This window comes from Ailuropoda melanoleuca, chromosome 2, assembly GCF_002007445.2.
Source record: "Ailuropoda melanoleuca isolate Jingjing chromosome 2, ASM200744v2, whole genome shotgun sequence".
Lineage (NCBI taxonomy): Eukaryota > Metazoa > Chordata > Mammalia > Carnivora > Ursidae > Ailuropoda > Ailuropoda melanoleuca.
In genome coordinates this window covers 122720248-122747838 of record NC_048219.1, presented here as the reverse complement: position 1 = coordinate 122747838, position 27591 = coordinate 122720248, and the positions used below count along the sequence as shown (strand labels likewise).

General features: G+C 40.9%; 1 protein-coding gene across 1 annotated transcript in view; it reads left to right on the top strand.

Moving 5' to 3' along the window:
- Positions 1-27591, top strand: part of NEB (nebulin) — a 204807-nt gene that overhangs the window by 148987 nt on the left and 28229 nt on the right. Inside the window, 21 exon segments of the mRNA XM_034654568.1 lie at positions 317-427; positions 7713-7817; positions 8459-8563; positions 9026-9130; positions 11746-11850; positions 12007-12111; positions 12745-12849; positions 13843-13947; positions 15255-15359; positions 17509-17613; positions 17996-18103; positions 19642-19746; positions 21343-21447; positions 21876-21980; positions 22613-22717; positions 22807-22917; positions 23819-23929; positions 24169-24270; positions 24361-24465; positions 26482-26592; positions 27298-27402. Coding sequence (XP_034510459.1) covers positions 317-427; positions 7713-7817; positions 8459-8563; positions 9026-9130; positions 11746-11850; positions 12007-12111; positions 12745-12849; positions 13843-13947; positions 15255-15359; positions 17509-17613; positions 17996-18103; positions 19642-19746; positions 21343-21447; positions 21876-21980; positions 22613-22717; positions 22807-22917; positions 23819-23929; positions 24169-24270; positions 24361-24465; positions 26482-26592; positions 27298-27402 — 2229 coding nt within the window.

The window sequence follows — 27591 nt, the reverse complement described above, 5'->3', positions numbered from 1 at the left end:
CAGCACAGCTCCACGCATCCCGTCACCAGCCGCAAGGTGCCGGACAGAAAGAATCTTTGCCTGCAGCTACTTTTAAGGGGAAATTTACCATTAACCAACTTGAACAAGTCGTGACCCCCTTAAGGTGATACGTACCTCTGTGAAAGGTGATGACATCAGTGAAACGACAGTCATCTTTGTTGGGATGGGAAGACATCCGGGGTTCATGACAGGCCTGCTCAGGTCGCACATGCCAGCTGTGTGAAAGATAGTGTGTGACCACGGCATGCAATTCCTTAAATGATCAATTAACTCCTGTTTCCATTATGTTTTTAAGTCTAACTACCTGTACACTGATAAGGCAAGGAAGATGCGAGACAAGTACAAAGTGGTGCTCGACACTCCAGAATACAGAAAAGTGCAGGAACTGAAGACACATCTGAGCGAGGTAAGGATGCTGAACCTGTCACTACAAGTGACTTGTTCCTCTGGGGACTGTTTTTCAGTCAAAAAATCTCCCCTCTGCCTTTAATTACAGAGTGGCTACCATGCCTAAGCAAGTCAGCTGACCTCATTTTGCCTCAATTTACTTATTTTGTAGCCTTTTGAAAGGATGAGGATATCGATACTTGACTACCTGTGACTAGAGTTGCTGAGAGTCGACACGATTTCATAAATTGGAAAGGCCTTCTGTCTTACGCTACCGTTGTAGTCTCCAAACTGAATTTATGTTAAAACTCTCCTTAATTCCTGCTGTCAGAAACCCTAATCATGGCAGTGCCATCGGAAAAGTCTTTAATGGCTCCCTGCTCTGCTGCCCACTCAACAAATCCTAAACTACTGTGTTTTGTTTTCAGTTGGCCCTGAGGCTTCTGATTTATCGCAGCTAATTGTGCATAGATCTCATGCTCTCACCTACACTCTTGGTTCCTTTCGAGGGGTGGACCCCATCTTGTTTAGATGTGTATCCCTTAGTGCCTTGGCTGTGATAGATGTCCATGTTTGTCAGTGACTAAATGTGCTTTGTAAAGGTAAGGGCATTCCACAAATGTAAATGGTCTTTCTTACTATAGGTGAGTTGGCCATTCTCACTCAACTTCATTTTGTCTTATGGCCTCATCACACTTCATCAAGCTAAGCCACACATTGGCTGTCAGGCCACTTCATTGACTCCCAGCTTTCAGTGGTTCTCATGGCTGCTAATTAGGAATCATTTATGCGCTTAGACATAGAGATGTCCTGGCAAACCAAACGTTGCCCTCACTGGGGATCGTGTGGCTTCCTAAACTAGTCAGCTAGAAGCAGAGGACGATTAATTCTTTAGCTTTTACAAACGCTATGTCGAGCCCCTTTGCTTTGCTGAAAGCTTATGTATCTTCTGTCTCAGCAAAGCTGTGTGTCTCCACACTGGCTGTGTGTCAGAATCACCTGGGAAATACTTCTGAACTACCTGAGTGGACTCCAACTCCCCAGCCTCACACCAGACTTTCTGATTCTCTCTGTGTCTGGGCATCTGCATGCTTTTAGCTGCTCCATAATGATTCTAACATGCAGCCAGTGTTGGAAACCACTGCTTTAAGTATCACATCTGTCCTCCAGCTGCCACATAAGAAAACATTGTATGGCAACTTAACGTGCTTACTGGTGTCTCTAAGATACTTTTATTTCTCTTGGCTGTGTGGATTCAAAATTATCTAAAACTTTAAGTTCCCCTTTTCCCAATCCCTATTGGGATTCTCTGTGTGTTATGCATCAACATTGAGGAAGAAGAATAGCTAGTCTTCAGGCATTCATTTTCTCCCACACTTGCCTCACTGGAAGAATGACGGGAGCTTGATAAAATACTGATCCACTTCTATTTTTTTGAAAGATTTTGAGAAAGATTGGTATTCATTCTTTGAAGGTTTGGTTGAATTCACCAGTGAAGTCTTCTGATCTTGGATTTTTATTTGTTGAGAGGTTTTTATTTTTTTATTTTTTTTTAAAGATTTTATTTATTTATTTGACAGAGATAGAGACAGCCAACGAGAGAGGGAACACAAGCAGGGGGAGTGGGAGAGGAAGAAGCAGGCTCATAGCAGAAGAGCCTGACGTGGGGCTCGATCCCGTAACACCGGGATCACGCCCTGAGCCTGAAGGCAGACGCTTAACCGCTGTGCCACCCAGGCGCCCCTGAGAGGTTTTTAATTATTGATTCAATCTCCTTACTAGTAATTGGTCTGTTCAGATTTTCTCTTTCATCGTTATTTAGTGTTAGCATGTTGTGTGCTTCCAGGAATTTATCTGTTTCTTCCAGATTGTCCAATTTGTTTAGCACATTAATTGTTTATAGTAGTCTCCTTGATACTTTGTATTTCTGTGGTATCAGTTATAACATCTCTTTTATTTCTGATTTTGAGTTCTCACTTTTTCTTGATGAGTCTAGCTAAAGGTTTGTCAATTTTGTTTATCTTTTTAAGAACCAGCTCTTTCATTGACATTTTCTATTATATTTTTAATTTGTATTTTCTTAGTTTGTATTTCTTCCCTGATCTTTATTTCCTTCTCTCCACTAACTGTTCTTTTTCAAGTTCCTTGAGGTGTAAAGTTAGGTTTTTTGTTTGAGACTTTTCTTGTTTTTGAGGTAGGCATTTTTATGAACTTTCCCCTTAGAACTGTATCCCATGAGTTTTGGTATGTTATATTTTCATTGGTCTCAAGATTTTTTTTTTGATTTCTCTTTTGATTTCTTCTTTGACCCATTGTTGTTCAGTATCATACTATTTAATCCCCACATATTTGTGAATTTCCCAATTTTCTTCATGTAATTAATTTCTAGTTTTATCCCATTGTGGTTTGAAAAGATGATTGATATGATTTCAGTCCTTTTAAATTTCAGTCCTTGTTTTATGGCCTAACATGCAATCTATCTTGGAAAATGTTCTATGCACTTGAAAAGAATATGTATTCTGTTGCTTTTGGATGGAATGTTCTGTAAATATCTGGTCTACTCTATCATTTAAGGCCAATGCTTCCATATTGATTTTCTGTCTGGATAATCTATACATTGATGTAGGTGGGGTATTAAAATCCACAACTATTATTGCATTGCTATTTCTCTATTTAGGTCTGCTAATATTTGCTTTATATATATCTAGGTGCTCCTATGTTGTGTGCATATTTACAAATATTATATCTTTTGTTAGATTGGCCCCTTTATCATTATCTAATGCCCATCTTTGTCTCTTATTAGTCTTTAAAGTCTGTCTTGCCTCATGTAAGTGTAGCTACTCCACCTTTCTCTTGGTTTCCATTTACATGCAATATCTTTTCCTATCCCTTCACTTTCAGTCTCTGTGTGTCCTTACATATAATGTGAGTCTCTTGTAAGCAGTATACAGATAGGTCTTATTTTTTATTTTATTTTTTTAAAGATTTATTCACCTATTTTAGAGAGAGAGAGAGAGAGAGAGAGCAAGCACGAGTGGGGGGGCAGAGGGAGAGGGAGAATCTCAACCAGACTCCATGCCAAGCACAAAGCCTGACACAGGACTTGATACCACAACCCCAAGATCATGACTTGAGCTGAAACCAAGAGTCAGACACGTAACCAACTGTGCCACCCAGGTGCCCCAGTAGGTTTTGTTTTTTAATTCATTTGCCCACTCTATGTCTTTTGATTGGAGAATTTAGTCCATTTAGATTTAGATTAATTATTGATATGTATGTGTTAATTGCCATTTTGTTCATTGTTTTCTGGCTGTTTTTATAGTCCCTCTCTCTTCCTTTCTTCTTTTGCTCTCTTCCTTTGTGGTTTGATGATTTCTTTTAGTGGGGTGCTTATATTTCTTTCTTTTCATCTTTTTTGTATTTCCTGTCAGTTTTTGCTTTACCGTTACCATGAAGCAACTTGTAACAACTTGTATCTATATAAGTCCATAACAACTTAAGTTTGATCCCATTGTAAAGTTCAGCATTACCCCCCCCACTATGTTTTATGTTTTTAATGTCCCATTTTACATGTTTTTGTCTTGTTATCTCTTACCTAATTGTAATCATAGTTATTTTTACCACTTTTGTCTTTTAATCTTCATATTAGTTTTATGTGATTAATTCACTACTTTTACTGTATATTTACCTTTCCAGTGAGATTTACTTTTCATATGTGTTCTTATCACTAATTAGCACCCTTTCTTTTCAACTTAAAAAAAAAAACCTCTTTAACATCTCTGGTAAGGCTGCTTTAATGGTGATGAACTCCTTTAGCTTTTGCTTGTCTAGAAAACTCTATCTCTCCTTCACTTCTGAATGACAACTTTGCCAAGTAGAGTATTATTGGTCAGAAGTTTTTTTCTTTCAGCATTGGAATATATTGTGCCACTCCCTGTGGTCAGCAGTTTCTGCTGAAATATCTGATATGCTTATGGGAAGAGGAGGGGTTCCAATGTATGTAACAAGTTGTTTTTCTCTTGCTGCTTTTAATAGTTTCTTCTTGTCTTCAACTTGTGACATTTTAATTATTATGTGTCTTTTGTGTGGGTTTCCTTGGGTTCCTCTAATTTGGAATTCTCTAGGATTCCTGGATCTGGATGTCTGTTTTCTTCCCCAAGTTAGGGAAATTAATATTTCAGCCATTATTTTTTCAAATAAGATTTCTGTCCCTTTCTCTCTTTTCCTTCTGGAAGCCCTGTGATACAAATGTTAGTCTATTTGATGCTTTCCCACAAGTCCGTAAGGCTATCTCCACTTTTTTTTTCATTTTCTCTTTTTGCTGCTCTGGTTAGGTGAGCCCCACTGCCTTGTCTTCAAGTTGACTGATCCTTTCTTCTGCTTTATCTAGTCTGCTGTTGAACCCCTCATGTGTATTTTTCAGTTATTGTATTCTTCAGCTCTTCTGTTTGATACTCTCTTATATTTTCCATCTTTTTATTGACATTCTCACTGTGTTCATTCATTCTTCTTTGCAGTTTGGTGAACATCTCTATGACTGTTAACTTAAACTCTTTATCAAGTAAACTATCTCCATTTTATTAAGGTTTTTTTCTGAGTTTTATCTTGTTCTTTCATTTGTAACATATTCCTCTGTTTCTTCATGTTTGCTTGACTCTCTGTGTTAATTTCTATACAATAAATAAAACAACTACCTTTCCCATTCTTGAAGGAATGGCCTCATGTAAGAGGTGAAACTTGTCATTCAACCCTGTCTCATCTCTTGGTTGTCTGTCAAACCTTTATGCTTGTGCAAGTAGACTATTTTATTTTTAATAGCTCCCAGTAGTTGAGGATGTGCCAAGACCATGTAGTGTCCCAAAGGGGAGGATCTCAGCACCTAGATTTAGGCTGGCTGGAAGCCAACCCTCTCAGGCATCAGCTTTTAAATGTATACAATTACATACAGTCCTAAGGGACTGCAAGCATACAAACAACAGCCCCAAGCAGATGAGCTACACTTTGTTTCAACTCATGCCTGTGTATATTTTATATTTAAAGAAATAGACATGCACCTACATAGGTCTATACATATTATTTATTTCCTATATTTTATCTGTTCAACTGGCATTTATATCTATGATTAGAATTTATTTGCTATCTATTTGTACTTCCTAGTTTGCTTCATTGTATTAAACTCCCTCAACATTTATCAGAGGACTACTGTTTTTCAGATCTTTTATCCAAGTACAAGGTGATAAAAGAATGATAGAACCGGGGGCGCCTGGATGGCTCAGTCATTAAGTGTCTGCCTTCGGCTCAGGGCGTGATCCCAGAGTCCTGGGATCGAGCCCCACATCAGGCTCCTCCACTGGGAGCCTGCTTCTTCCTCTCCCACCCCCCCTGCCTGTGTTTCCTCTCTCGCTGGCTGTCTCTCTCTGTCAAATAAATAAATAAAAATCTTAAAAAAAAAAAAAAAAGAATGATAGAACTGAGCCCCTGCATTCCATGGGCCCAAAATCTGCAAAGAGAAACAAACATCAATATGATGAGTGATATTGTATAGGAATAATCAAGACAGTGTGGACTCTAGGAGCTTTCCAGGCAGTTAAGAGGAGGAAGAACATTCTAAGCGGAAAGGCAGTATATGAAAATGGCCATGATGAGTTCTTAAAATTCGAAATAGTTTCAAGTAGCACAAAGGGAGTATGGAAGAATGTTGGGAGATGAGACCAGAAACATAGGATAGAAGCCAGCTCATGAAGACTCTGGGGTGCTATCTTAATATTGGACTTGATGAAAAATCATTGAAGAATTATTTCTGAGTATTGAGATATGATTAGATCTGAGCTTTAAGAAAATCTCCTTCTTGGGGAGCCTGGGTGGCTTAGTCGTTAAGCATCTGCCTTAAGCTCAAGTCATGATCCCAGCTCTCTGGGATCAAGCCCTGCATCGGGCTCCCTGCTCAGCAGGAAGCCTGCTTCTCCCTCTCCCACTCCCCCTGCTTATGTTCCCTCTCTCGCTGCCTCTCTCTCTGGCAAATAAAATCTTTAAAAAAAAAAAAAAGAAAGAAAGAAAGAAAGAAAATAAATCTCCTTCTTGGACTTGTGAAAGATGAATGAGCCATGCAGAGTGGTCCAATGGAGGACCTAGGAAGGTGTTTTAGGAGCCTCTTGAGGATGTGTAGAGAAGAAATGATACAGGAAGCCAAGCTAGGGCAGTGTCTGTGAGAAGGGAGAAGGTGGATCAGACTTTAAGGCTATCAAAAAGTTAGGAGCCCAGAATTCATGACCATTTGTTATGGGAATGAGGGAGAAGTCTAGGATGAGTCCCCAGGTTTCTGGCCTGCATGACTGGGAGATCAAGGAGTCATTTAACAAAGTAGAAAAAATAAATGAAAAAGCAGGTTTGGGCTGGAGATGGAGATAACATAAAGAATTCTGCATTGAACATGGTAAGTTCAGAACATTGTTGAAAATGTGGGTCTGACTTAGGAGAAACACTGGATATATAGATTTGGAAATTCTTAATCTCAAATTGATGATTGAGTCATACAAACAGATGAGGTTACCCAAGGAGAATGCATAGGGTGAAAGAGGCCAACCCTGACTCCAGCCAGTGGCAGCCTTTGGGGAGGGGCAGAACCATAGAAGGAAGCTGAGGAGATGGGAGGCCACGTAGGGGAGAGTGCCAGAATGGGAGGCAGAGAAGAACATTTTCAGGAATGAAACTGCTGTGTGGTTTCAGTAGCTACAGAGAACCATTCTTGTGTATTTGGCAGTTGTAAAGGTTTTGGTAGTCTTCATGAGAGTGACTTCGTTGGTGTGGTTGGGTGGAAGCCACACTGTTGCCTTGAGAAAGTAATCAAAAGAGAGAAAAAGAAGAAATACTTAGTCTGCTTGGCTGTGAAAGGTAGAAACAAGGTCGTTGGTAGAGACTGGAAAGGCTTAGTGAAGGAAGGAACTGGAATTTGTTTGCAGATGAAGGGAGAAGGCTGGAGAAACAGGAAGGTTGAAGATATAGAGAGGGAGGATATATTTGCTGGCACAGGCTCCTAGAATGAGACAGGTGAGAACAGGACCAAGAACTCAGTAGGAGGCTGAAATCTTGGACTGGCTACAGAATGTCTCTTATTTTGATACAAGGGAAAAAGAAAAAGAGGGCTGGGGAGGTAAATAAATTATTGGTTTATTGGTCAGAACTGAGACTGTTGCAGTGGGACAGGCCCTGGTTTCTTTATGAAGTAAGCACTAAGGGCATCTCTCAGCAGAGAACACGATGTGTCGATGAAGCAGAAATAATGGTAATGACTCTTTTATGTCCAGCTGGTGTACAGAGCTGCAGGCAAAAAGCAGAAGTCAATCTTCACCTCAGTTCCTGATACTCCTGATCTTTTAAGAGCCAAGCGAGGGCAGAAGCTTCAGAGTCAGGTAAGATTCATAAACAGAGATTCCTAAACCCGCAGCTGGCATCACGGGGTGGTTGGGTATGGCTGCCCGCTCCAGCTCAGTAACACACTCTCACACCTGTTTGTCCTTGATGCAGCCTCATGGCCCTTATCTTCTAGCAGTGTTCTCTGGGGCCATCATAACCGTGGTTGTGTTGTACATAAGCAATATCATGTCTATTTTTCTAAGTTGTGTGTACAGTTTTCATCATTGGATGAATGGTCTGTAGACCAAACTGCTTGATTCGTTCTGTAGGACTTATCTATTGTTCATGATAAATGAAACCATGTTTTATGCATTCAGACAAAAATTGGGGGGAAATGTGTCAAGGGCTTTGTCAGAATCCTCTCATTCTTCCATCAGCATTCTTTTATCACATGGTTTTAGATCGGGCCATACTCAACAGTAAGGGTATTAGGTAACTGGTGTATGTATGAATGCTTCCAAATGTGGAACACAGACAGAAACAAATGAACAGAAATACATATGATAAATGAAAAACCAGGACAACAAGTAGACACGACCCTCCCATTGAAGAGTTAGAAATGAGTGAAAATGACTGAATACTAGATAATAAATGTTTTATCTCTATAACATCTGATCCCTGTTCTTTAATCATTTAGTATCTGTATGTTGAACTTGCCACCAAAGAGAGACCCCATCATCACGCTGGAAACCAGACCAAAGCCTTGAAGCACGCTAAAGACGTAAAGGACTTGGTCAGTGAGGTAAGTTGGGAATTTGGCATCAAGGTGCACTGGGTTAAAGAAAAAGTCTTGGGGTGCCTGGGTGGCTCCGTTGGTTAAGCAGCTGGCTCTTGATTTCAGGTCAAGTCATGATCTCAAGGTCGTGGGATCGAGCCTCGCGTTGGGCTCCATACTTAGCAGGGAGTCTGCTTAAGATTCTCTCTGTCCCTCTCCCTCTAGCCTTCCCTTCTCACACTTTCTCTCTCTTAGAATAAATAAATCATTAAAAAAAATCTTTCCTTAAAACCTTCCCTTGCTGCCTCTGATCAGAGAGCTCATTTCTATAATTATGCTCAGCAGCATCAAACACAGAAGGTAAAGCTATTCTCTTATCAAGCCCGATACATTATGTCCCTAGGCTGGATCTGTGACATGGTTGTGAATTGGGAGGGATGAAAACACGTGAATTTAAGTTTGTCTCTCTTTTCTATCTTTATTTCTTAGAATAAGTACAAGATTCAATATGAAAAAATGAAGGACAAGTACACCCCCGTTCCAGACACGCCAATCCTCATCAGAGCCAAGAGGGCTTACTGGAATGCCAGTGATGTACGCATCATTTTCTTCTTGCTTCTGCTGTGATAGGGACAGCTGAGGTCACACTACCTAAGACAGAAGATATTACAGTCCTCCGTAATTCAAAGACCTGGTCCGCAACATGGATCACGAGAACAACAACAACAACACTGAAACAACAAAAGGCACAAACAGTATCAGTCAGGCACAGTAGCTAAGAATAATGCTGGGAGATGCTAAAAGCCTGTTGTTTTTCTTGTTGATCTTCTTAGCAAATTATGACCCTTTCTTATAATTCTTTGGTAGCATTTGCTAGGAATACTTGACAAATAATTGTTACTTATCCATAAAGTCATGGTCTTGGAGTCAGCCAAATGTGGTTCAAATCTTGTTGCTGTCACTTGCCCATTATATGACTCTATATAATTTACTTAATTTCTCTATGACTCTGCTTTCTGGTATGTGGAATGAGGATAAGAACTGTGATAATGAAGTTAGACAAAATAAGATAATGTATATAACATTCCTGGCATGGTGCTGGCCTCTTGTTAACATGAAGAAAATGTTTGTTCCCTTTCTTCTTTTGACCACCTCCATCGTGAGAATGACACATTTCTTAGAATTAGGAGGGGCAGACTTTCATTTCCCATACCACATGATCAAGGACACAACTGGCTTTTAGTGGTAATGAGATTACCTGTTAATAAAGATATGAAATTAACTCAGGCTAGATAACCAGTTCTTACCAGTTTCATTTCTCAGAGCCCACCTGCAGATGCATTGCACCCATTACCAGAACCAGAATCCCTGAGGACTGGGCATAATAGGACTTCAACTCAGCCCAAAGCTCAAGCAACCCCTTGGCCCCTCAATTTAAGAATACTGTTCTAAATTATCATATGGCTTCTCTCATCTATGGAACATAACAACTAGGAAGATCGGTAGAAAAAAGGGATAAAGAAAGGGGGGGTAATCAGAGGGGGAATGAAACATGAGAGTCTGTGGACTCTGAGAAACAAACTGAGGGCTTCAGAGGGGAGGGGGGTGGGGGAATGGGATAGACTGGTGATGGGTAGTAAGGAGGGCACGTATTGCATGGTGCACTGGTGTTATACGCAAAATGAATCATCGAACTTTACATCAAAAACCAGGGATGTACTGTATGGTGACTAACATAATAAAAAATATTATTATAAAAAAAAAGAATGCTGTTCTAGGATTTCAGGGCATCTTAAAGTCATTACAGTGATAAAACTGAAACAGTATCTCAGTTCCATAATTTTGTCAACAGTTTTCATTTGGAGCTGAAAGGAGTCTTCTACTTGGATGAGCACCTTGTCCCCTGATCCTATGAGATATTGTAGGTGCCCCCCCACCCCCACCCCCGGTGTATAGTGACATGAGATCCAATGGCCTGATAGAAATGGGCTGAGCACAGAGTGCTGGCATCTCCTGGTCGTTAGCACGCTCTTCACTAAATGTAAAATGCCCATGGGTGTTGCTCAGCGCTACAGCATACCGAGGCACTGGTTGTACACCCTTGGGGTCCAGGCGCAGACCATTTTGCCTAAAATATAAGCTGAGAATGTTGTACACTACCCTCAAAATCTATCCCCTAGGGTATTTTTAGTCTTCTTGTGACATCCCCATCTTTATCACTTCAAGGCTACTGTTGAATATTAACTTGAACCACGCCTACTCTATATCACCCCTCTCTGGGAGTGGTCACAGAGTGAAATTGGCCCCTAGGACTCATGACGCCCCAGTGGACAGCCCCACGCCTAGGCCTTTCTCATACCAATGCTGATAACTCTAACCTTTAAAATAGTGCAGTGTAACAAGGATGGTATCTGGCATTGAGTTTGGCTTTTCTACAGTAGCAATCCCCCCAAGTAGAGTTAAGCAATTTTATGAGATTATTCATGTGAAAACTTAAGTTACAATGTCAGAGAAATGACACCTTTAATTATGTGTTTGTTCAGCTACCTAAAAAGACTTGAGATTGAAAAAATATTGCTCAGAGAAATACTCATCTTGTGGAAATGGGATGAATCTTCTGTGATATTCTTAGGTTAAGGTCAGAGATGTTATCTCTTGAAATACCACAAAGATCAAGATTATAAAGTAAGATTTCAGGACTGACTCGTGGAGAAGGCATTTTGATAGTTGGAGTTGGAAATTAAATCTTTCTCCTCTTTCCATGTACATTAGTAAGTCTTAGGCTCAACAAAGTTGTTTGCTTTTTCCCTTCCCAATTAGCTTTTTGTTTGTTTGCTTGTTTTAGATTTAAATAAACTTCTTATTTTAAGCAGTTTTAAATTTACAGAATAGTTGCAAAGATAAGACAGAGTTCCTGTATACCCTATATCCTTTCCCCCTATTGTTAATACCTTACATTACCATGGTACGTTTGTCACAATGAGTGAATCCATATTGATGCATCATTATTAAATTAAACTCTATTCAGATTTCACTAGTTTTCTCCTAATGTCCTTCTCTTCCAGGATGTGAAAATGAGCTTTTTAATCTCTCCTAAATTTATTCATGGGAAAACCTAAGACACAAGACTCAAGAGAGATCAAGCTTAAAAGAACTCAATTATTTAACTTGGTGGTTTTTCACAATCTATGTGCTTTTTCTCTTTGCAGTTACGCTACAAAGAAACATTTCAAAAGACCAAAGGAAGATACCACACTGTGAAGGATGCTCTGGACATTGTTTATCATCGTAAAGTCACAGATGACATTAGTAAAGTATGTCCTTACATATTTCTATTTTGTGGACTTAATAACCTACCATCTTTTCTTTTTTAAGTATTCTCCCTTTCTTAAAACTCTCTAGAGAAATGTAGACTTTTTTATATTAAAGTTGGGTAAGACTTCATAGCTGTCTTTGTGTTTTTACCACAGGTGAAATACAAGGAGAACTACATGAGTCAGTTGGGAATCTGGTTGTCCATTCCTGACCGCCCAGAGCATTTTCACCATCGGGCAGTTACCGATGCAGTCAGTGATGTGAGTCTCAAAACTTTCTGTTTTCGCATATGAATTCATTTTCCCATGTGACTTATGAACTCAAGCACTGCATAAAAACTGATGAAACACTTGGCTAAATTTTAGATCTTCTGTATGGATGCTTAAATCCTAAAACTCACTGCTACATAACTGAGCTTTAACTTGAGAGAGAGAAAAATATATCCAAATTTATAAACTTAATTTTTCTTCTAAATGTATGATATCAGATTACAGGACTGCAAGTGATACACTTCATCTAGGAAATAGACTAAGTTTGATCATTCGAAGAGACAACTTCATGAAGCAATGAAGACACATAACAATGCTCATTTTTGAAATTTCAGCTCTGAATGAAAATATAGCGGCTGAGCTAATAAACTTTCTAGGAAAATATGCCTGTTAAATTTGAATTGCTTTAATTAGTATTAAAAATAAAAATTTCCATATACAACAATACACTATAAAATGAACAGAAATCAGTATTACTGGAAACTTATCTTAAATAATTGTTTTAATACTTCAATGTTCTTTATACTTCAGCAGTCAGAGTTTCTATTTGTTCTGCTTGTATTGATCCTAGCCTACTACTGTTTGGAGATAAGTTCTTAAAATTCTTTGATATTCTTCTCCCAGGTAAAATACAAAGAAGATTTGAACTGGCTTAGGGGCATTGGTTGCTATGCCTATGATACCCCTGACTTCACTCTGGCTGAAAAGAACAAGACTCTCTACAGCAAGGTGTGTCTACTTAAGGATAAGAACCACCTGCATTTAACATATTCCAGTGGCCGCAGAGAGAATCACTACTGAAGAAACAGCTTTCCATATGTCTCGCTCTATCCTTGCTTCTAGACCCTGTAGTTGGAGCACATACTGAATGGTTCACTCTACTAGGAAGTTTCTTAGTACTGACCTCACTGACTATAGTCATCGTTTATTTATACCATTTATTTGAATTTAATGAAAAGTCATCTTAGTATAACTCATGACTCTTCCAGAATTTCTTCCCTATTACTATGACTCTGGATGATTTACTTTGTTAGAGTTGATATGGTAGCAAATACAAAGTGGGATTATTTTAATCCACAAACTTGATGTGTGACTTGAGGCAAATAACTTTTTTATGGCCTTGTTTTCCTATTTACAAAATAAAGTAGTTGGATTAACTTCCTTTGAGTTCTAAAATAGGAGTCAACAAATTTTTCTGGAAAGTGCCAGCTAGTAAATATTTTAGACTTTGTGGACCACATTTATTCTGTCACATAGTCTTTGTTACAATCCCCTAAAATTGTCAAAAAACTTTCTTAGTCCATGGGGTCATTTCAAAACAGATGGTGGTTTAGATATTAGCTCACCTCTGCTTTAAAATATTATGATTATCTAATTAACTACTGGAAAATTACTTCAAATTCATGAATTAAAATGCCTTCAAGTTCACATGGAATAAAATAAAATAACACTTATAATATATAGAAACAGAGAAGGAACTGATTTGTGTTTTTGCCTAATATGGCAGATAGATCGAGTGGATATCTGTTCAATAAAGTATGTATTGTGGGGCTCATATCCATATGGGTATACCTTTCATTGCCTTAGGAGACAAAGTGTTCAGTAATTACTTGTTCTCCTCCATGAATAAATTATCTCAATTGTGTGATAGGATAAATGACATGTCTCATTCTTAAGGTAATCACAGCCTGCTCTCAAATAACCATATTCTCTTTTCTCTAGTATAAGTATAAAGAGGTATTTGAAAGGACGAAGTCAGATTTCAAGTATGTTGCAGATTGTCCAATCAATAGGCATTTCAAGTATGCAACTCAGTTGATGAATGAGGTACGTATGACTTGATCCAGTTAAGCCTATTCACTTCCCTTAAGTAGTCTATAGAGTTATTTGATTAAAACCCAATACATAAAATGACAAGAAGGTCAATTTAAATGTTGATTCAAGTCAAAGATTTGGAAAAACTCTTACAATGTCACCACCTGATGGGCTCTACCAAAAGCAGAGTGAAGAGACTGTCCAATGAATAAACAAGTGAAGGGACTGTCCAGAGTCATGTGAGGGCCCTACCGTCATCATTGCCTCTGTTTGCACTAGCATAGGGCAGCAAAGCCTTTTGGGTAACAAGAGGAAGGAGGTCAAAGATTTTGTTGACTATAAGCTGGACTCCCTTAAACATGATACTGTGTAGGGTTGGGAGACCCAGAAGCTCAAGGTTAATTTGGCATCCCTTACCAGGGCACAGAAATGGCGGTGGTTGGAAGAGCCACCCCTAAGGGGATAATTGTGATTCATGCATTCAGATGTATTGCCACTGTTACTCATACATTGGTGCAGAGAAGTATCTATTTACACCCAAAATATTCCTTTATAGTCTACCCAGCCTTTCCTGGAACTGTTGTTGCAATAATCTAAATTCAGCTTAAAATGGCTACAATGAGCAAGCTATGAATTAACTTATGTTTGGATGATTTTATATTTAATTTCCTATCTTTGGATTTTCCATAGATTTATGTAAATGAAAAAACAATGTCAGGAAATTAGTAAAATGTATCGAAAAGTGAAAATGTGGCCAATGGTATAATTATTTCAATATATGAATATTTTGTTATTTTTAAATTTGATTTAGTTCATTTTCAGTAGATTTCCGCATGGGACTACTGAAGAACTACAGTCAGCTTCCTAGCAAGACAGTCTTGATAAATTTTGTTACTGTTTTTATAATTTCCAAAGGATTTCCAGGGTCTCTTTCATAATCAATTTACTACCATGAGAAGACTGGTAGAATTTGCCCATGAATATGCTTTTTGATTCTCACAGAGTTAGATAGTAAACTTTATTTAAGATGCCATAAAACCTAACATTGCTAATGGCATTGTATTTAAAGATGGAAGATGTTTAAGCACAAGGTAGTCCAATTTTGGTGTCATCAATCAGATCTATCCCAAGCCCTAGCCTTCTCCAGCTATAATCTTCACTCAATTCTCTTTACCTCCATGTTATTACTACTCTGAATGCTTTGGAAGCCCACCTCTAGAAATGAGCTGTTTCTGGCTCTCTGGAGTGTTTATGTTGGGAAATTTCTGTGTAGCCTTGAAGTTGTACTCTTGCTATAATTTGATATGATGTTTGAGCAGAAAAAATACAGAGCTGATTATGAGCAGCGGAAAGATAAATACCACCTGGTAGTCGATGAGCCTAGACATCTGCTGGCTAAGATCGCAGGCGACCAGATCAGTCAGGTACTGTGATGGGGCTGGCCGGACAGCCCAGGCAGGACTGTGCTCCAGATTTCTCATGAGATGTCGTTCCGTCTGCTGCAAGGATGTCATAGGTTCTGCCTATGATATTGGGATGTTCTGTTTCAAAGTATCTGTCTAGCCACCCAAAGAGCCCATGAGCTCTCTGAGTGAGCCAGTCCATGCTCTGTGTCCTCACATGTGCTGTGGTGAAGATAAAAAGAAAAGTTGGTCCTCCCACCCTTGAATCTTCTGGAGGATCTAATTGTAAACTGCAAATGGAGTTGCAAAAGCGAAAACAAAGAAATTAATGGAAGGAAAGAAGACAGAACTCTTTACTGTTTTTTTTTTTTCTACTCCAATGACGTCTTTTTTCCTGTAAGGTGGCATTGGTGGGACCAGCTCTGTTACTCCCCATTCACAGGGCTACGGACACGCGGCTGCAGTATTGCAGTCATCCTGTTTGCGTTAGAGCATTTTTGGTGTCTTCACCCACATGTATATCTGAGTACATAAGTGTGTGTGCCTACATCTCTTCACTCAGAAGTGATTGGGATATAGAGCCATGTTCTCTTCCGTCTTCCTAAGTCTCTTCTGTGCTTCACTGCTCTTTGCATGAACAGAGAAAATATAAATCTAGTGCCAAGATGCTTCTGAAACAAGGATGTAATGAAATCCTGCGTCCAGATATGTTGACCGCCCTCTACAACACACACATGTGGAGCCAGGTAATGTCTGATACGATGTGAAGAAGAGATTGAGAAGCCTTGAGGGCGTTCACTTTTACACTTTCCTTGATTTCCTTCCCCTGCTCCCTGCCCAGACTGGTGTCAAGCGATAAAGCTGCATAAGTATTCATTCCTTGTAAATGGCCCCTGCCTGGGGCAGCCACCATCCGCACGTCATCTAGTGACTCCTAGTAAGGGTAACCGAGACTTTTCCAGACTTTATTTCCAAATTGGTATAACATTGATTTCAATGATTTTTAATATTCGCCCCCAAAGAAATGGATTCCTTAGGGATTGAGGGTATTAAGTAGATTCAGTGGCATCTAAAATACCTGAATAATGTTTTCATCAAATATCTGTTGTTCAGGGATCACTACAAGTGTACCATTTGGGACAGATGAGGGTTGCAGTGCAATGCCTTGAATATTGTACATATTTATGGCCCCTCTTGAGTTTGATGCTAATTTGCTAGGTTATTTCCCGCACATCTGTCCTCATACACACTTGTCGGCAATGTTGCTGGTGACACTGTCTTCCTACAAGGTCAGCAGAAGCACATACCACCACTTTTGCATCACATGCTGAGAGGTACATTTGACGCAGAAAACACGTGCGCGTGCGCGCATACACACACAAAACCAGTGATAATTGCTTAATAAAATGCCGTTGTTCCCACATGAAAAAAGTTTTTAATCAATCTTTTATATTAGGAACTCATTTTATCACTTTAGTTTGACACCAGATCAACGTGAAATGAGGGGGATGAGGTCTCCATAAGAACATCTTGTTTGCCTGAACTTGTTCCTTTGTCCTGATATGATCATCAAATAGTCGTGCATGAAATTTTGTTGTGCTCTCTGTATCTGTATCGCTTTAAACAGCTTGTGTGCATGAAAAACCCTCATAACTTGGGAATTAAAGAAATGAATGTCTTCTTTAAAATAATAAATACTTTCAACCGTATATACTCATTTTTAAATTTATATCTGTCTCATCTGTGACACGGATACGTACCTTAAGACATTATACACATTTGATGCAGCATATTGTAAGTGAATCATTACCTGTCAGAGTCCAGAGAACAAGGATCCAGTCCTGGCTCCGGGATTCATTCTATATGTGTCCCTTAGTTCAAGTTTTTTAACCTCTCTGGGCCTGAGCTTCTAATGTATAAAAATATGGAAAATATCGTTAATGATTATGATTATTTGCCCACCTCATTACACTATTGCTATCACATGCAGTTTTATATTAAACATTTCTGTTAGGATTAAAAGAGAAAGTATGACACCATGGCCCACCTTCCCCACATCTGTGGCTTCTTCTAATAATCCTATTTGCTCTGGGGCTCTTGAGGAAAATCAGCTTTCTTAAAGCCGTCTACTCCACCTCAAGTTAACTTGTCCTTCTCTTCTACAATTTAGATCAAGTACAAGAAAAATTATGAAGAATCAAAGGACAAATTTACCTCAATTGTGGATACTCCGGAACACCTGCGTACTACAAAGGTCAACAAACAAATTAGTGACGTAAGTGCAAGAAACACTGAATGGTTTCTCAAACTCAGGGAGCATTTGCAAATGTGGAGGGACATTTTTGACCATCACAATGTCTGGAAGATTCCCCTGCCGTTTAGTGGGAGGGAGGCAGGGATGTCAAATGTCCTGCTATGCTCACAACTCTTCTTTACAATGAAGAATAATTCCAACTAAATTGTCAGACACTCCAATTTAGAGGCAATGGAGCTTTAGCAGAAAGCATGAAAGTGCCTGTTGATTTTACAGAATTCTCTTTCCTTTAGGTACACTCAAAAACACACGGAAAACTTTGCATTTATATTTTTACATTACATTGTATTGTAAACTGAGATTCAGCGCAATATGTCTCCTTCTGCTTTCACTTCTCCTTCAGATACTTTATAAGTTGGAATACAACAAGGCCAAGCCCAGAGGCTACACGACAATCCACGACACACCCATGTTGCTGCATGTCCGAAAGGTCAAAGATGAAGTCAGTGATGTAAGTACCAGAATGTTTGCAGCCCCTCTCATCTTGGGCTCTTTCTAACATGATATAATGAACCCCGGTCCGGTTATCTATTCCTGTGTAGCATTCACCCTAAAACTTAGTGGCTTGAAACCAAAATCATCTTTTTTTTTGCTGGTGATTCTGTGAGCTGACTGGGCACAGCCGAGCAGATCCTCTCAGCCGTGTGCCATGAGAAATGTTAAATACACCCAGTGCACTGTTTATGAAGTCAGGAATGTATAAAACAGTCTAAAAATATTTTTTTGTATTTTTTATGTTAAAATAAGTTTTGGCACTTCAAACATGAACATCACTTGTTCATAAATCCTCTATCAGATAGATCCTTTCTCTGGAGCAGCCCGTTCCCTCTCACCATAGAAAAATGAAGCGTTTCTGTATCCATTCCTCCAAACTTTCTGATTATAACAATAACCAGAGATACTGATGAAAAATATGGACTTCTAGGCCTTTCCCCTAAAAAAAAACTGATTTACTAGGTCCATGGCAAAGTGCAGACAACTGTGATTTGTATGATGACACTATGGGACTTCTTTAGAACAGTTTTACTTTCAGACTTAACCACATTAAAACCTAAAATCCTCGGGGCTCCTGGGTCGGCTCAGTTGAGTGTCCAACTCTTGGTTTCGGCCCAGGTCATGATCTCATGGTCGTGGGATCAAGCTCCTCATCGAGCTCCATGCTCAGCAGAAAGTCCGCTTGAAGGTTCTCTCCCTCTGGCCCTCCTTCCACTCTCTCCCTCTCTCTCTGTGTGTCAAGTAAATAAATAAATCTTAAAAAACAAACAAACCTAAAATCCTCTGCAACAAGTAGTGAGAAGTCCCCGACAATGCCCTAGGGCCCGTATTTAAGAGTGGCAGAAGTGGGTGAAGCTAGAAATACCAGGCCTAGGATGGGCTGGGTTGGGCCCACAGATGCTAAGTCTTCCCCATCCCTCTCCCTCCCAACCAAACCCACACATGCCCCAACTTGCTAAATTTGGCTCTAGTAATGAGGGTAATGGACGGCATCCATCAATTCTTTCATTTGTCATGTACTTATTGGCACACAGTCTTTGCCCTCCAGGGGCTCAGCTTAATGGAAGAACAGACAGATAAGCACATAATTACAACATGATATAGATACAGCCAGAACTGTGGGGGCACAGACGGAGGGTAAGACTAACACTATCTGGGTGAGCTAGCGGGGGAAAGTTTCTCTTCCATCAGCAGTTTTCAAGATGCTCTGAACTCAGGATTTTCTGAGTTGGGGAGGGAAAAACACACATGGCCCTTTCAGCCAAGCTTAGGGGACATAAATCCTATGGTGACATAGGTGACCATACTCAGTTCTGGGGAGCTAGTTTTAAGATCTGAGACAGGAAAGTACGTGGTGGCATTTTTTCTTTACAACAGATTTATTCTGTCTAAAGAAGCATTATGTACTACAGTCGTGGTTTTAATTTCTTGCTTTTTAATGCTTAGTAGGCCACTGTAAAAATTAAACTTGTCTCACTGTGTTTCCTCCCACAGCTGAAATACAAAGAAGTTTACCAGAGAAATAAGTCCAACTGCACCATTGTGCCAGACTCTGTTCATATTAAAGCAGCCAAGGATGCCTACAAAGTCAACACCAACGTAAGTTCCAGAAACTTTCCCAAGGCTAATGGGGGATTTGGCTTCTGCAGGACACATGACCTCCTTTTATGTCTCTTCCGGTGATTGAGCTCTAATGAGTCTGGATCCAGGGTTAGCCCCAGCAGCATGACTACTAATTCTGGAATCCAAGCGCTGCCTTCGTTCTCACAGAGGAGAGTGGGGAAGAGCCAGGGTGGCAAACCCCCTGTCACAGGTGTTAAACCCACTAGGCCTCCCTGCCAGGTGGCTGAGAAGTAGGAGATATAATTCTAGAATGAAGGCTGCATGTTGGAAAGTGTCTCAGCATCTTTCATTCCCTCTACCTTTTATACCTTCCTCTTGCCCTGCTCTAGAACCTGCTTCTTCTGGAAAACGCGCACATGCACGCACACAACCACATTTTAGTCATGTGAGCCTGTCAGAAGTTGGTCTATGTCTTTCTCCTGTTCCTATCTCTCTGTGCTGACTTTTTTTTTTTTGTGGTGGGACATCTTAAAGCCTCAACCACAGAAATATTTTTGTGCATTTTGATGAGTATTAACTTTTAAAAATATATATAAATGGTTAACTAATGAAACCATTATAACCCAACGAATGTCCACTAGTGCCAGAGAGAACATACATTAATCAGGGTCAGCAAATACCCTCAGGGGCGGGCAGGGAGCTTACAGGTGTCCCGAGGATGGATTGAGGGCTGGGTAGGTAGCAGGATGGGTGCGTGAAAAAGCAAAGGCAGGAAAATGTGCAATGTAGAATCTGGGCAATGGGTGTATGGGTTGTTCTCTAGGATTCTCGCAGCTCTGCTGTATGTTTGAAAAATTTAACGATAATGGGGGGAAACTCACGGCATCAAAAGCAAACCTCATGGAAAGATATGCAGAGTCGATTGTGTGCAAATTATACCTAAACAAAACAGAAAAAGAGTGAGGAAAGAAATGTGCCTGACGCTGAGGGCTCTTCCAAGGACACAAATGAAGCTGTGTGTGCTCCTGGGCCTCAGATTAGGCCCAGGCAGCCGGCTGCCCAGCTCAGGGGACAGTCTAGCAGGTGTGCAGGCCTATCTGGAGCCAGTCTCTGCCAGTGTGATCCCAGCTCCATCCTGTAGGAGCTGCCTGCCCTTGGGCAGTTTGTTTAACCCTCTAGCTGGTTCCTCAGCTGTCGGTTTCATGCAGTTGTTACAAAGATTAAACGAGGTAGTGGTTACCAAGCACGGAGAAAAGTGCCTGGCGTAAAATAAATACTGTAAGTTTAATCACTTAACAAAGATTAAGCCCAAGTTTAGCTAGAAATTGAAAGTCCTTGACTCTGAAGATGATAAAGTACAGCTGGCAGAGTTAAAGGGGTTGCAGGACTATGTCACCTGGAGGCCTTTAAACGTTTTAGGCCCTATTTTGAGACCAAAGGGTCCCACGAGATGACCTCTTCAGTGGCTGACTAGTGGCATAAATCGTACAGAAATGTTACTTGGGGCCCTCGCTTGCATAAAGAACCATGATTTGTTGTATGTTGAGTTGCACGATGAGTCCCTCTGTGCCACGCGTGGTTACGAATTCAGCCTGCTGAACGAAATGACCTGTTTTCGTCTTTTACCAACAGCTGGACTACAAGAAGCAGTACGAAGCCAACAAAGCCCACTGGAGGTGGACCCCTGACCGACCGGACTTCATCCAGGCCGCCAAGTCGTCCTTGCAGCAGAGCGATGTGAGAGGGGAGGGACAGTCGGGCTCTCTGACACACCTGAGACAGAAGCATGAATAATGACTCCTGATAACCACTGTTGCGGGTGTCAGCCTGGCTCACTTGACCTCCAAGTGGCGGGGGTGGGGTGATGTGAGGAGTGGAAGGCAAACGCAGGGAGCAGACCTGCCCTGCAGCCTGGTCTCCCACAGCCGGGCCCAGGCATCATGGTCCAGAGTCCTGGGTGAGGCTGGGGAGGAACTGGGGGTGAGCAGGCGGGAAGGGCCTGGTCCTGCCGCAGGGCTGGAGAGGGGGGAGCCCAGCATGCAGTGAGGGGCCAGCAAGCCTCCGCCCCCATTTTGGTAGCAAGTCCTTCTAGTACCCTTAAAAGAAGAAATCCATACAGATGACAGTAAACACTGGCTTCCTCCTCCGCCTTTCTTCTGTTTCAGTTTGAGTATAAGCTGGACCGAGAGTTCCTCAAAGGTTGTAAGCTTTCTGTCACTGATGATAAAGACATGGTGCTGGCCCTGCGGAATTCGTTAATAGAAAGTGAGGTAAGTATCCAGTGCCTTCCGTGACACCTAACCTGGCTCAGGGCCATCCTCTGCGGCACAGTCCCCAGCGACACCAGGGAAGGACGGAGGAGGATGGTGTTGGAGTTCACGACTCTGTCCCCAGTGAACGCCAGTGACATGGCAGAGCAGGGCGATGGGCAGGGGAAGCTATAAAATCCAGGTGACGTTCTCAATGTGTACTGCACTGCGAGATCATTCACACAGCAGAAATTGGGAACTGAAGTTCTGGCTGGATTCTATGAGGAAACATTCATTTTTGTGTGATTGTATTCTTCCTATGTTTCCTCATCTGTAAAGGAGAAATAATGCCTCCCAGGATTTGGGAGCCGGTCAAATGACATATTTGAAAGTCCTTTGAACTAAGGCTGGGTGTATAAAGATTCATCATGAGATCCATTTGGATCACTATTAAAGCCTCAACTTGCAAGAGAGAAAGAAAATCTCTTTTGTATATTTCCCAAGATTTCCCAATGTCAAATCTTTTATGGAGTTTAATGTTGTTACTGTGTCAATGATTCTGTGTTCCCAGCTATCTAGTGATTTGGGGACTGAATAAATATATACCGGATACCCAGAGGAGCTAACAAAAATTTTTTTTTTCACCCCTGCAGCTGAAATACAAAGAGAAGCATGTCAAGGAGAGAGGAACCTGCCATGCTGTGCCTGACACTCCTCAGATCCTCCTGGCAAAGACTGTCAGCAGGCTGGTGTCTGAGGTAACCCTCCAACAACCATCTGCCCTTCTTCGGTCTTGGGCTGATGCCCCAGGCAGACACTCTAACCAGCTCTCTGTGGATTCCCTCAGAACAAGTACAAGGACTACGTGAAGAAGCACTTGGCCCAGGGCTCGTACACAACACTGCCAGAGACCAGGGACACCATCCATGTCAAGGAAGTGACCAAGAATGTCAGTGATGTAAGTGACCAGCCCCGGGACTCTTGGCAGCAGCAACACCACTCAGCCTTAGAATCCAGGGAAACCCGGGGCAAGCTGCCTTGCTTATAAGTGCTTTCCTGTACGTCGCTTCACCCTTACCATCCTCAGTGCCTATGTGTGAGTTTTCAATTCTGCTTTAAAGGAGGACTCATAATTATTAGGTTTCCTATTATGGCAACTATGGCAGATGTGTATTTTGCCAGAAGATACGTTATCCTCTATATGTTAGTAACTTAGCGTTAATAAAAGGAGGAAGCATTGCTGGTTAAGAATGGCCTCTCATATCATTAAATTGCTGAAAAATTTTTAAAGATTTTATTTATGTATTTGAGCGAGAGAGCACAAGCAGGGGGAGCAGCAGGCCGAGTGAGAGGGAGAAGCAGGCTCCCCGCTGAGCAGGGAGCCCAATGCGGGACTCGATCCCAGGACCCTGGGATCATGACCCAAGCCAAAGGCAGATGCTTAACCCACTGAGCCACCCAGGGGTCCAAACTGCTGAGCAATTTTGGAGAAGTAAAATCACTACTTTGTATCTCAGTAATCCCTGCCCACTTTGTCCTTATCAATAATGCATTAATAATCTTGCTATTATATTTTTATGAGCCCAAATGGTTCCATATATTTTTTAAAGCTAGAAATGGGAAATTAAAGAGTTTAATTTGCTTGTAGTTAGTTCTCCCAAGATTGCCGTGTGTGTCAAGTGTTGGGTCCCAGGACAGAAAGGACAAGGAAGAGCTAGAATATGGATCAGAGATCCAGGTTCCGGACTAATTGTAGACTGGGGAGCCATGGATTTTCCTGGAGATCTCACGGTTCTTCAGGTAAATCAGTTCTTTTCCCAGATTCCTTTGCTCACGTAAGTAATTCTGGCTCTATTTAGACAAATTACAAAAAGAAGTTTGTCAAGGAGAAAGGGAAATCCAACTACTCCATCATGCTGGAGCCCCCGGATGTCAAGCATGCTATGGAAGTGGCCAAGAAGCAGAGTAATGTAAGTTCCCCTGTCCGCAGTCTCAGGGGTCCCGTTGAGCCAGTGGATCCCAAATTGGTGCATATTGGGCTGGTTCCATTGAGTGGCATTCCTAATTTCCTGTCTGGTAGTTTAAGAAAATATGGTAGCTTAAAAAATTGGTTTGGTTTTAATAAAACGGTTCCTTGTGCTTGATGAGGACTTTTTCAAAGACAGCATGTCTCCCACGTGAGTAAACATTTTTTTCTCTTCAAATGAAGGTCGCATACAAAAAAGATGCCAAAGAAAACCTGCATTACACCACGGTGGCTGACCGGCCCGACATCAAGAAGGCCACGCAGGCTGCCAAACAGGCCAGTGAGGTAAGCCTGTGGTGAAAATGTACCTGCTCCCCAGAGGTCACGGCCACCAAGTAATTCAAGGCACCCGCCTCTTGGTTTTCTTTGATTCAGGTGGAGTACAGAGCCAAGCACCGCAAGGAAGGCAGCCATGGGTTAAGCATGCTCGGTCGCCCAGACATTGAAATGGCCAAGAAGGCAGCCAGGCTGAGCAGCCAGGTAACACAGACGGGCGAGTGGCAGCTCTCATGTGAAAAACCTTGCAGGAAGACATGATTCCCAGCATGGAAGTGCAGAAGTAGCCACAAGAGAGATCTGGGTCTTTGACAGCATTGCTGAGCTTCGATAAGTTAGATCGTAAAAGTCTACCAGGGACCTTGTCTCTTGTTTGTCTCTGACATCTCCAGGCCTTTCTCATTCTCCACTTTTCCATTTATGAGGGTGTGTCTAGATGTTTGTGTCCTTAATAGTCTTCATGGAACAAAAACATCAGCTTGTGAAGTCCTACTGGCACCTCTCCTCGGGCAGTAAGATTACATCCCAAGGGTAGGATTCATACTTGAGTCACCTGTGGGAATTTAACAGGCAAGAGTCATGAAATTCAAACTTCTAAAACCCAACCAGATGCAGTCACCATTATTCTTCCATTCAGCATCCATATATCGCATGACTGAGCTAAGAACTAGGGGGGTGAACAGATGTAGATGTCATCAGTCCTTACGTCCATGGATAAATAATTACAGTTTGGAGTGATACGTAATCAAGGTATATCCAGGGTGCTGAGGGGAAATGTCTCGTTCTGTCGAATTTTCCCATAAATCACCTTCTGTAGCTATTTTACCAAGGCATGACAACTCTCTTTCTTTCATTCAATTCCATCACATTTATTGAGCAAGTCTACTGTCTTCCTACTCCAAGTGGCATGTTCTAGACGGAGGGGATGGGCCTGCACAGAAGTAAATCCTTCAACAAAGTTCTATAGCATTCTGCACGTTCCAACACAAAATCAACAGAAAAGAGTGTAACTTGGTCAGTCCCCCAACCGAAGTTAAGAAAGTAGATGAGAAAAATGGAAAGAGATGTCGGCTTGCTGGTGTCAGTCCCTCATCCCTGATGAGTGCATTAGTTTTCTTCAAATGCCCCATCACAGAAGCATTGCAAGATGCAGCCCTGTGCCTTTGCTCTCTCTTTTGGCTTTTGAGGTATTCTTCCCAAGTATCAGCCGGGCAGTGAAGTCAGGATGGGGGAGGCCCCCACATCAGAAAGCCCCCGTGGGCCCAGGGCCACACTGAGAAGTTACAAACCCTGAGAAAAACCTTCCACAGAAAGTAAACCCAGACTCCTTGTCCACATTTGAGGTTTCACATAGGATTAGAAATGCGAGCCTCTTGATTTTCAAAAACAGCAAAGTCTTCAAAATTTCAACATCAAAATCATTTCTTTGTTTTTACCTTGATGTTGGCACAACCTTGGAAATTTTTTAAAAAACATATTGAAATTTGGAGCAGCTATTAGTAGAGTAAGCTGGTATTTATGCTTATTTTTTAAATTGAAGTTAACCCTTTGTATATTCTTACTTTCATTTATCCTAAAAGTATACTTAATCTTATTTTTGTCATTATTGTAAAACGTCTCACTCCTTCTAGCCTAAATCATATTGAAGGCCTTGCCCCCCACGCTCTGTTCTTTTTTTACTCAGAAATTATGCCATTGTTTGCTAAGTTTTTAAAAATCAAAATGATTTGGCCAAAGTACCATTTTAAAATTACAAAAAATTCTCCTAATTTAACAGGTTCCTTATGTCTCACTCTTCTGAACCATATACAATCCCTTTTTGAACTCCTTACAGTAGACCTGAAATGCTTTTGGTTTCACTGGTTACTAGCGTCAGAGCTCCAAATCAAATTCATTAGGTCATTGAATGTAGCTTGAAGCCTTTAGCTTTTTTCCACTTACTTTTGCTCTGTATTAAAAAGAGGTGATTATCTTTCCTACTTCTGGATAATATAAAATGAGCAAGGCAAATACTCTAGCTCTCAGTTACCCTTGACTGCCTGTTGCCCCAGCATAACTATTGGTTCTGCCCCTTACTCTTAAAAGCATCCTAATGCAGATAGTAATTTATATGATCACTTTACATATAACACATTCTTCTGTATTTATAGTTCCTCCATTTCTTAGTTTTCAAATTAAGTGATGTTCAGAAATAATTTGGAATTTTGCATTTGCTATTAGGTTAAATACCGAGAAAATTTCAACAAAGAGAAGGGCAAAACACCGAAATTCAATCCAAAAGACAGCCAGCTCTACAAAGTCATGAAAGATGCTAACAATCTCGCAAGTGAGGTATGTTTGTTTTTTTTTTTTTAATTGTGACAAAATATATAACATGAAATTTGTCATTTTTAACTGCCATTTTTTAAATGTATGATTGAGGGGCACCTGGCTGGCTCAAAAGAGCGTACGACTCTTGATCTTGGCCTTGTAAGTTCAAGCGCCACGGGTGTAGAGATTGCTTAAAAAAAATAAGTAAATAAAATGTACAGTTGAGTGGAATTGATTACATTCACAGTGTTGTCTAGCTACAACCATTACTTCCATCACCCCAAACAATACAACCATTAAGCCATAACTCCATTCCTCTCTCCCCCAGCCTCTGGTAACCTCTATAATCTATTTTCTTTCCCTATGAATTTGCCTATGAAAGAATCTTATATAAGTGGAATCATACAATATTTGTCCTTTTTTTCGTCTGGCTTACTTCACTTAGCATCATGTTTTCAAGGTTCATGCATGTCATAACATTTGTCAGAACTGCGTTTCTTCTTATGGCTAAGTCATATCCCATTGTGTGTATGCGCCACATTTTACTTCTCCTTTTGTTGATGGACACGAGTTGTTTCCACTTTTTAGCTACTGTGAACGAGGTGTATGGATTTTCATCACCATCTCCAGAATTTGTTTCTGGATGGGATATCTTACCATGGCTTCCATTAGTACCGTCTTCCAGTTCCTATTTATGTGATTTCGTTCTTCCCCCTTCATATGCAGGTGAAATATAAGGCCGACCTAAAGAAACTTCACAAGCCTGTGACTGATATGAAGGAATCTCTGATAATGAATCATGTGCTGAATACAAGCCACCTTGCCAGTTCTGTAAGCTCCATCATTTGCTACAGAAACAGCAGCTTTCGCCCATGTGCAGCTGAACTCCTTTGCTGAGCTCACATACATCTCCTTCTCTGCTCCCGGGACACTAGATTTATTAGAAAGCTCTTTTGTGTAACTGCATCCTTCCAAAGTACAACACTAGTCTGTCAACTCTCCACGGATTGTGACACCTCT